General features: G+C 40.4%; 1 protein-coding gene across 1 annotated transcript; it reads left to right on the forward strand.

The window, feature by feature from the left end:
• Nucleotides 1-9485: 9485 nt before the first annotated feature.
• On the forward strand, nucleotides 9486-10584 carry phlda2 (pleckstrin homology-like domain, family A, member 2). The gene is made up of 2 exons (XM_039807464.1): nucleotides 9486-10099; nucleotides 10227-10584. The coding sequence occupies exon 1, from the start codon at nucleotides 9643-9645 to the stop codon at nucleotides 10057-10059; it is 417 nt and encodes a 138-aa protein (XP_039663398.1). The 5' UTR covers nucleotides 9486-9642; the 3' UTR covers nucleotides 10060-10099; nucleotides 10227-10584.
• Nucleotides 10585-11320: the final 736 nt, after the last annotated feature.

Raw genomic sequence — 11320 nt, forward strand, 5'->3', positions numbered from 1 at the left:
TGCTGACGCCGGGGTGGTGTTCAGAACTGAATGAGTTAAGTTGAACTAAAGAGCCCATTACATCTTAGATCTGATAATGTCGCTGATGGCGTTGACACAAGAACTCACAGCTTTGCACACATTTTGATCATTCTTTCAGGTTATCAGCTGGTGCATGAAGTACAAAAGCTGATGTAATTGTCTCCTTTCTTTCTTATTTTTCAGCCACACTAGCAGCGTGGCTCTATGGACGGCAATGTCGGCCTGTCGGTCCAGCACTTTGGTCCAGATTGAAGTATCTTAACAACTAATGAATACCAGTGACTTTGGTGATCCCCTGACTTTTCCCTCTAGCGCCACCATGAGGTTGACATTTGTGATTTTGAGTGAAATGTCTCGACTACAATTTAGTTGATGTCTATGAAATTTGGTACAGACATTCATGATTCCTTCAGGGTGAATTATAATCACTTCGGTGATCCCTTAACTTTTCGTCTATTTCCATCATCAGGTCAAACATTTAATTTGTCGAATACTTTGGCCAAAATACGATGAAAATACTGTAGCCTACCTGTGAAAATGAATAACATTCCTATTAGCCTCAGCTGTATTTTGTGTTTAGTGATAATAGCAAATGCCCTTGCCGTCGCGGCCGCAGGTTCATTTCCGACCTGCTGCATGTCATTCCCCCCTCTCTCTCCCCTTTCACGTCTAAGCTGTGTTATCAAATAAATGCCCAAAAAATCTTAAAGAAAAATAAACACCTTTACATTAGCATTAAACTCAAAGTACTGACAGAGCTGCTAGCATGGCTGTAGACTCTTGTGCCTTGTTTAATGGAAATCATTCCAAATTTGAAAACGTGACCTGCTTGCTCAGAACTTTTTGCGGTATTAGTGAGACGATAATGACTCCTAAGACAATGATTCCTTTAAACCAAAAAGAAGCGAAGGACAAACTTGAGGGGAATTGTGCTGTGAAGTACTAAATCAAAGGTCAGCAAATTAATGAGTGATAAAAATGCTGTTCAGCTGTCACCTTAACCTCTCCTGACAGCACCTGCCATGCATAAAAACAAGACCTGCCACACACAGAGGGATCATGGGAAACAGGAAGCACAGCGTCCTTGGGGGACGGCGATGCACAATCTCCTCCAGGAGTAAGACCAAACAAGGATGTGACTAACACCTCAGCGTGGGTTTCACAATATCTTTTCCATCGTTTTCCAGCCAAAACTCTTTCAGAATCCTCCAATCATATTCTTCTGCACTGTTTAAATGTTGTATGTGGGCGTCGGGTGATGGAAATATGGAAGGATGTTGACAGCTGTTGGCCAAAGCACAATTCATGTATTCTTTTTTATTTATTTATTTATTTTTTGACTTGCTTATTTGGGGGCTGGAGCATGTACAGATGAACTGGCATGTCTTTGGACAAGTGCATGGCAGTACGGGGAGGATGTGTGAACTCTTTGTAAAAGAGACAAAGTAGTGGAATCAAACCTGACCTCTACTGTACGTCACTGTTTCACTAAAACTACATTTGAGGAAACATTAGAAGGAGCTGTGGGAGAAACAAAATGTCATTCTGAAGTAAGCCAAATGTACCAGAGTTGTCAGAAAGTTCTCCACAATATGTTACATTAAAGTGACTTGTCAGCCAGGCGCACTTTGTTCCTTTATGTTTATCCTTGTTTGCTTGAAGACAAATGGCTTTAAACAATGGTCATTATAACCCTGCTAATCTTATTTGCGTTACTGCATTATCACCAGTTACCTTTCTGTCTGGTATGTGTGGGAACGCAAGCTTCACGCCCAACATTTACAGCTTAGCGACACGGCAGCACACCTCTGGATTTATGAATGGAACAGTGAATGAACAGGGAACTAGGTGCGGCATGTTTAACCTGAATCACACTCCTCGACTTCTGAGCACAGATAAAGTCAGTAAGACCAAAACTTTGCATGCTGCGCCATGCTCAGCTTTGTTTCAAGATAAACACTTGGCCCTGACAGAAATTGACTTCTTTTGTAATTATAGAGAATTGTATTGTTGGTGCCCTCCCAGAATATTGCATCACAGATTTCTGATTAAGACTTAAAATTACTATGTTGCTAATTCCTAACCTTGAACTAGGAATTACCTACACACAGAATGAATCATGAAGACTTGATTTTGATTGATGACCACCAGTCAAATCCAGACTTGTTCAATCACTATCCCTCTTGCCTTTATGTGGATTATCTGAAAATGAGGCATTGTCTAAGTATTCTACATCACTTTGTTTCTGCACAACATGGCAGATAAACCGCTGTTACGGAAAACCTTTTAGTTGTGGAGTTGCACAGCCCAGGCCTGAAAGAAGTTAAACCATCAAGCCTAAAAGTCCAGTCCATGGCCCTGCTCCCACCTTTGACTAGTTCTTGTTCAATGGAAAGACTCTAGGTTTATCGTATAAGCCGCAGTAAAGCTATGCAGACAGCAACGTGAATGCTACATTCCTGGCAGGGAGAAGGATCGCAGACCTGCATACCTGCATACCTGCCATTCTTTTGCAGAGTCAAATTGTGCTGGGCTCTCCGAGCGGAATTGTTAGATCACATCTCATAACTCTCACCGGAGCCTCTTCACGTTGATCATGTGGTGTGTGTGAAGGAAGTGTGGTTATCACAGGCTGCATGGTTCACACACCTTTGTGTGGAAATATGTGTTAATGATAGTGGGACACAACAATTACAGTGTTTAATGTGCAATTACATTTATGAGATTTTTCTTTGGCTGAACAGCATTCTCACAGAGTAATGAGGCCAGTGAAGGAATGAAACTAAATATACATATACTTTACTTCATTATGATTACATGTACTTAGGCACTTCATTTCATAAATTTTTTTAAGAGACATATTGTTCTCTTTACTCCACTACAATTTATATTTATTTTGCAGGTTACTATTTTAAATACACGTATGTGCATGTTTATATGTTAAACTACCCATAAATGAATTTTTTTTTACAATCAGCTACAATATTGAAATGCTCCTTATATGTCAATGCAAAAAAGTATAATCCATTAAATTATAGAATACCCTTTGTGGCCATTCTACATAATAAGCACTTATGATACTTAAGACAAAATATTGATAGTAATTTTCAGTGCAGGTTGTCTGCTTGTAATTAAGTGTTTTTACATTCTTGTATTGCTGCTTTGATTTAAGTTCAAGGATATTACGGTAATAGTTCTTCCATCACTACATACATCTCTGGCTGTAACATGAAGTGATGTAGATTTGAGCTTCCTGGCCATCTTCAACTGTCAACATACAATAACTGCCCAGTTCCTCCTGTCTGTTTCGATTGTTCTTCAAGGTTCCTCCTGCAGCATTGTGTTTAACTGTGCGCTGCCCTCATCAGCCATTTGTTCTTTTTCCCACGCTGCTAAATGCCAGCGGGGCAACAGACACACACACACTGGCTTATCAGAACAATGCTTCAAATAGCTCCAGAGTCTCATCACAAGGGCATGTCACCAAAGAGCAGAAGAGCAGAAGAGGATGTGTGTGTGTGTGTGTGTGTGTGTGTGTGTGTGTGTGTGTGTGTGTGTGTGTGTGTGTGTGTGTGTGTGTGTGTGTGTGTGTGTGTGTGTGTGTGTGTGTGTGTGTGTGTGTGTGTGTGTGTGTGGCCAAAGTCATAAACGTGTCATAGTATGCAGCTGTTACCTGCGGGCTCTGCTGTACTTGTCAGCGCCCCATCACAGCCAGCTCATCCATACTGCTCCCCATTGTTAGGCTGACTATGTATAGTTCACAGTCTGATGGAGGCTTCACAATGTGCATAAACTGTATACACATATACTGTATTAAATGTACATGCACACAAAACATTTGTACAAGATTCATTTGTCTGCAATGTTAAGAAATTGTGTTCTTCACCAAAATAAAAGAGGTTTTATTTGTCCTGTATAAACACCTGTTTTTTTATGACAAGGCTCCAAAATCCAATTTTTTTTTTCAAATTTAACAAGATAGCACATTTCATTTTGAACACTTAACTATGCTCTAGTTACCATTTAGTTTATAGCAATCTGAGGATATGCAAACATTTGAGCACAGGATAGTCGATGACAGCGTGTTAGTGGAACTGCTGGGTGTGACAGTTAACACAGTCCACACCTTTATTTACAGTTTATTGCTGCTGTCCTGGCCAGGTCTCTCTTTCATCAGAGATTTCAAATCTTTATTAGATCAAGTTTAGTTTTAGATTAACAATGGATCACATGATTACTTGTATGTGAAAGGGTTCCTCTGAGCTCTACAGAGAGTTTTAGTTTCTTGTATTGTTTTGGTTTTCTAGTGGTTTTTTGTATTTATTGTAGGTTGAGATCAAAACATTACAAAAATTGACCAGTAATGAATCATCAAATCCTTTAATAAAGTACACTATGTTCCCATGTGTAGCGACTTGTTCTAAAAGGCTGCAACAAAGTAATTTGGTTTTTTCTCTACCAGAGTTCTGCAGTCCTGTTTTTTGTAACGTCCCCAAATCTTGTGTTAATATAGATTAATCTCTAACACATACTGACTTATTTTCAGCTTTGACAAATTAATTCTGGCAGGGTTCAAAAGAGTTGACTTTTTCTTTTTATTTGAGGTGTTTTGTGTTCTGTGACTCAGAGTAAACACTTAGCAGCTTCATGCCCCAACACGACTACCAAACTCTAGGCCCTTCCGGTCCTTCCACCTGCTGTCTTGTCGCACGCATGTACCCGTGGCTGCAAAACTCCTTCACACTGAAGTAAACAAGACGAAAAGCGCAGACATGTAGTTGGTTTGTTTTTATACCCCTGTGCTCAGGAACTCACATTTTATCTGTTCGTTTTGTAATCAAAGCCCTCCTCAATTGTTGCAGATGACACCCTATCTTACTCTCTCTCTCTCTCTCTCTCTCTCTCTCTCTCTCTCTCTCTCTCCCTCTCTCTATCTCTGTATCTGGGGGTTTTGTTTTGTCTGTTCAATGACGGTGAGAACTGGAGGGCGCTGATTTGAACCTGAGGTTGCCACAAAACACTTCCTGAGATACAACACACAGTCCGACTCCCTCCAGTAAGAGTTGTACTTTCTCACAAGCAGGAAAAAAAAGGAACGCATTGACACCTTGAAGACTTACTGCTCTGCATATGATGTTGGCCAAAACAGTTTGATAACTGAGTGTGTACTGACAAATTATGGATCATATTTATTCTTATAAACTCTTAAGAGCTACTATCTGCATGTTAGCCCATTACTGCTTCTTCAGACTTTGTTTAGTTTTCCACTTTCTATATATATCTATATTTTCTCTTTTCAGAAACACGTACAAACATTAACAACACTGCCACATATAATTCATTACCCTCCAACCTTCTTCACAGGGAAAATAAATCATGATCTGATGCTATAGACACAACATAGTCACCCACATCTGCACACACTCTGTCTCAAATACACCTGGCCCTCCTTTGGCAAGCAAACTCCTCCAAAGTAAGGCGCTCCACCACACGCTGAGTCACTGCCTGGGCATGTCTGCCAGACTCCACCGCAAACAAAAAACTATATATGCACACATGTACACATCACACACACACACACATAGCCTACCGCCAGGCAACAAAGAGAAAAAACCCTGAAACAAAGGGGGGTGGTAAAGAGAAGCCATACACACATGTGGTTTCCTTTTCTTTGAGATCAGAGGATTAAAGTGGCCGCCACATCCCGCTCTGTGTGGCACATGGCCATGGCAACATGTTGCTCTGTCGGTGTGGTATTATGTGTGGTTCTCTGTAACTCATGGGAGCACAATGTGATTTAATTTAATTTAAGGTCACCCAGATATTTGCATAATTACTGGAGAACTCTAGAGAAATGATCAGTAGCACACTTAACATAACACATAAACTCAATAATTGCTGCGTGTGTGTGTGTGTGTCTGTGTGTCTGTGTGTGTCTGTGTGTGTGTGTGTGTGTTGAGTCCACAATGACATTTCACTTCCGGAGGGAAACTTGGAGGGAGATCTTTCCAAAAACTCTGAGAGAGGAGACTGATAGCGAGGCAGAAGAGCCTGAAGTGGGCGCTTGGTGAACACTCGCCGCTCTGCACACGAGCTGTGCACCCTGGCTGCTGTATATGAACTGGACACTGGGGTCAGGGTCGTGTTTGTGTGGGTGATTAGAAGTCGATGACATCTGCCTTCTTACCACCTCCTCCTGCTGATTCACACCATAGACTGTTTAAAAAGAGATTCACACAGGATAGAGGTGATACCACAATTTTGTTTTTGTATCGATCGTATTCATCAAACAAGATTGGTATCAGTAGTATAATACTTTGGGGGTCGATCCCTCTCATACAGGCTCAGAGAGCTCAGTGATTGCCTGCTACTGTCAGTCTGACTGGAATAGAAACCAGGACTAAGCCAATCAGATGGCACTGTGGTCAGAGGGGCTCAGCATGCAGTGGCATATGTGACCTATGCAGCGAAATCAAAGGGCATATGACATGTCACCTCAGGTTGCATCAAAGTCCCATGACTGTTAAATCTAGAAATAATTGTGTAAAAGCTGATTCAGCAGCATTCACAGTATCGTTATCCGATTCTTCTGTACGACTTTCGGTCGCCTACTACTTCTACATACTTTCAGATACAAAGACCATTCAAATATCAAAATGTTCAGCTCTTTAAGGACATTTGTGCTTGTATTCAACTTTTTTCTACCATTTATACTTTTCAAAATATAAACCTTTTTTCTTTTTACATTGAAAGTCAATGGAGCAATCTTCACAACCTCTTCAGGCTTCTTCCACTCCTACATACGTTCACCTACAGACGTCATTCAAACATTAAACTATTCACAGAACCTTTGGCTATTAGAAAATGATTCAGTTTTTCGATATCTTTTACAGTTTTTGTGTTATCACTGTTAAAGTTTAGTTTTTCTTTTTTATAGTTTATAATGGGTGTGTAACATGGTTGCGTGACTTAGACTTTTTGTGTGAAGTTTGCATGTTCTTCCAGACTTTCTTTGACATACTATACTGTTTTTATGAAAAAAACTTAATTATTCCACTTTTGTTTGATACATTATTGGTGTTATTCAACATTTCAATGAAATTCATATTAATTAAAACCATAACCACTTTTCCAACTATCCTCACAACTTCACCTTCTTCTTACGAAATTATGCAAGCAATCCAGTTTAGCCTTAGCAATTTAGCTTTTTAGCATTCACAAGAATTTTCTGCAGGAAATTCATTTTCTAGTTATAGCTGACCCTTTTCTTCCTTATTTCATACTTGAAAAACACTGTAGAACATACAGGAATTTAGTGGTATCGTATTTTGTCATTAACTTAATATAAAAAAATATATATATTTACGTTGTATTAATTTGAAGTCACTTCAACTTAACTTCTAGTCTTTTGTCTTGAAATTATGAGTTGAATGAGAATCCTCTAACTTTAATAAATGAAGTTTTTAATAAAACACTATCAGCGTATAGTATTAGCAGACTTCCACCATCCATTGTTCGAGAGTTTAAACATAATGGTTGGTGTTTGTAGATGTTGTTTCTTCTCATAAGAAGCTTTGTTTTCAGTTCATTTGTTTTCAACCAAGGCAAATCACAATTAAGTTTAGTATCCAATTCATAATCTGATAATTGAACACAATCACTGGGAGAAGCCCTGCATTGAGTCTCAGTACCAGCTCCATTTAGCTCTTCAAAGAGTAGCCAAAGTTCTCCAAGACAAGGTCTTTGTGTCTAAATGATACGTCTAGTTCAGTTAAAGGAGACATTTGATGCTCATTTTCAGGTCCATACTTGTATTTTGGGTTTTTAACATGTTCACATGCTTTAATGTTAAAAAAAACTAGGGGTGGGAATCGATTGGCACCTCACGATTAGATTTGATTCCGAATTCAGAGGCCAACGAGTCGATTCTAAACCGATTATCGATGCATCTCGATGCAACAATTTATTTTATGTACATTTCCATGCGTGATTTTTAAAACTATGCATATAAATCTGAGTTTGGTACCCAGAGTTTGCTAATCACTTCGTAGACAAAGCAGCTAGACAAAGCTTAGATTTTGACATATACAGTATTTGTCACACACAAGTTTTAATGAAATGTTTTGTCTACTGAGGTTTTTGTTTTGTAGTCATTCCTTGTGAAAGTCACATTCTCTCCCAGTAATCTTCCATGTCAGAGGCTCAGTCATGTTTAAAAGTGGATAATTGGCTTTTAGAACATGAAACATGAGGTGGTCAGATGTAATGTGATAAAGTAGATGAACAGCCTAAGTGTTTTGCCTAATTATTTGTATATATACCAAAAACAAATGTTTCCCTTTTGGCCATTTTTGTATTTTTTTTCTGCACTCTTGCCTAAACTCTAAGTTGTTGTCCATTAACCCATCCTCTTTCAGTCACTCTGTTTTCTGATTTGTACTTGTCTGGAGACTTTTAAATAAAAATCAACATATAAAAAAAAAAGAAGATTATTAACTTATCAGAATCGATAATTTAATCGTTCTAGAGAGAATCGCGATGCATCTAAGAATTGATTATTTTTCCCACCCCTAAAAAAACACATTATTACACATACTGTCTGTCTGAATATTGCTGTATTTACCATTTGTCTGAAACGCCCCATTTTAGAACTTGTCCTTAAGCCCCCCTCCCGAAAAAAAATGCCCAGTCTGCTCTGATTGGCTTTTGAGAAAAGTGGTGCACATTTGCACAAGGTACTACAAGGTAGATCTCCAAAGAATCCTCTACTCACTGAATGTTAATTGTGCTCGTGAGCTGTTTGGGTGTATTTCAGCAGCTTGACATCCACAGACAGGAATAGCAAAGTTTATGTAAAACACAACTGAGGTAAAACAAGTTCATCTGAAGTAAAGAATCAGAGTAGGAGAGCAGGGTGGCACTGCACCTACTTGGCACAGTGAACGACAGTGGGTCGTGCGCCTGCGATTACAATGACTTACAAAGCTACAAGTACATAACAGTTACAAGTGTATGCACTATACAGGATTTAACCTTTTATACTTTATTGCCAGGAATTGATAGGTCAAACAGCCACCCACAAATAGTCTATAAACAAAGCATCAGGCTGTCTTTGAGATTTTACATGAACAACTGGTTAAAGTTGTTACTCAGGCTACCGAAGAATACCATACATTACGCGAACTTCACCCCGGTTGTCCAGACATGGCTTTTACGCATGTGCTCAGCTTACTCAGTGCACATCAGGTATTTAACCGTATACTGAATCACTCACTGCAGAGTGGGCAAATATTTGGACCGCAGTAGGATGTGGATTAGTAATTAACATCTTGGCGGTGTAATTAGGTCCACGTTAGGACTTCCTCTGCCCTCTCCCCGCCTGCGCCACAGCTTCCGCCCACACAGCCTTGAATTACTCCACTGGCAACTGTTGATGCATTCCCAAGTCATCTGACGTCAAGTGGGAAGGGCTCAGGCCAGAGTAGGCTATAAAAGTCCTCTGCTACCTTTCGTTCACACAACGCCACTCTGGATTACCAAAACCGCAGTAGAGAAGCTCCTTCCTCGGGGTCCTACTCGACAGACACAGCAGGGAGTTCACAGACCTGCCCGACATAAACAATGAAAATGTCAGCGGCGGAGATCAGCCAGGTGCTCAAGGAGGGAGAGTTGGAGAAGAGGAGCGACAACCTGCTCCAGTTCTGGAGGAGGAAGACGTGCGTCCTGACCACGGACAGCCTCACAATTTACGCCGACACGCAGAAGCGCTCCAAGGGCAAGGAGCTCAAGCTGCAGTCCATCAAGAAGGTGGACTGCGTGGAGCGCACCGGCAAGTTCGTCTATTTCACCATCGTAACCACAGACAATAAGGAGATCGATTTCCGGTGCTCTGGGGAGGAGAACTGCTGGAACGCAGTGATCACCATGGCCCTGATTGATTTCCAGAACAGAAAGGCCATCCAGGACTTTAAAACGCGGCAGGACAATGAGAGCGCTTCGCCCGGACAGCAGGAGAGGCGCATGGCGAGGGCGCCCTGAGCCGCTGTAGGGACTTTGGCAGTTACCAACTCCTTATATGGTGAGGGAAACACCATGACATAAAGCTGCCATGATATGTGAATACGAATAAACATTAACTGTAGTTTAACGCAGTGGGAGAATCTTAAAAACTAATGACATGGGTTTTTATCTCCTTTTTTTTGTAGTGTCAAAGTGGACCATACAGAAATAATAACGAGGACCAAAATGAGGACGAGGTCATCCGGTCCAGAGATGAAGGATTGTTCGGGACTGAGCTCTCGGGAGAGAGGGGACAACCGATCTAAACCGACAGACTGAGAGCTTTTCAGAAGCTCCACACGCAGGACTGAACCCCTTTTGAATTGTCAAAACAATTTCAAGTTTGCTCTCCTGGGAAGGCCTCCTAAAACCATGATGTTAATTTATTTGTTTCCAGAATATGGTGTTACTGGCAAACAGCTTGTGTTTTTAAATTATTTACTATTTTCAATGTGTGTTGAGTATGTATTTATTTGAATAAATATCCATGCATTTTTGACATAACTTGCTATGCTCTCCTCTCTTTCTGTTTTGTAATGTCTCAACTAGAAACCTTTTACTTGACGTCAAGGTCTGTTAATATCTCATTACATCATTATACAGTAACAGTATATTTGACACTCTGGGGGGATTTTCACCAGCAGCATTTCTTTGTAAATGCCAGACACGCAATAGTAGAAAGGGAGTGGAGGACAGGAAAGTCCCTTTCCTCTCTGCTGTCAGGTGGAATGTGGCTCTTTATTGTCACTGGGAGGGTTTCAGGCTTGAGTCATAACTGATAAGCAGATTTAGTCAGCAGCATGGGATACTTGAAAGACTCAGTGGTGCCTTTGAACACACCTCAACTGCTTCCGGCTAATGTAGGTGTATAGGTCACTGTTGGGATGGAAATGCTAAATGATTACATTTAAAACCTCTTCAATTTGAATGTTGTTGCAGTTGTGATGGTGTTTCAGAAACTTCACACATAAGCTAAATTTGGTTTTAGTTGATTTTCCAGCTAAAAGATGACAAACTCCTTATCAGACGCCGCCGTTCTTTACAAGGCGGAGAAAACACACAGGAAGTCCACTTTACTGCCCTGTTTTCATGACATAAAGGCTGTTTCAATAGGTATAATATGACTCCAGGGACACACCTATTTAATTACTGTTATAAACCCAGTGGGCACGGTCATACAGTCATACTCAGAAAACCTTGAAAGGCCTATAATAAAATGCAGGTTGTAAAGTTCATGTGA

This window comes from Perca fluviatilis, chromosome 8 (assembly GCF_010015445.1).
Source record: "Perca fluviatilis chromosome 8, GENO_Pfluv_1.0, whole genome shotgun sequence".
In the NCBI taxonomy this organism is placed as follows: domain Eukaryota; kingdom Metazoa; phylum Chordata; class Actinopteri; order Perciformes; family Percidae; genus Perca; species Perca fluviatilis.

Coding starts and splice junctions, on each gene's coding strand:
- phlda2 (XM_039807464.1), top strand. CDS start 9,643: ATGAAAATGTCAGCGGCGGAGATCAGCCAGGTGCTCAAGGAGGGAGAG.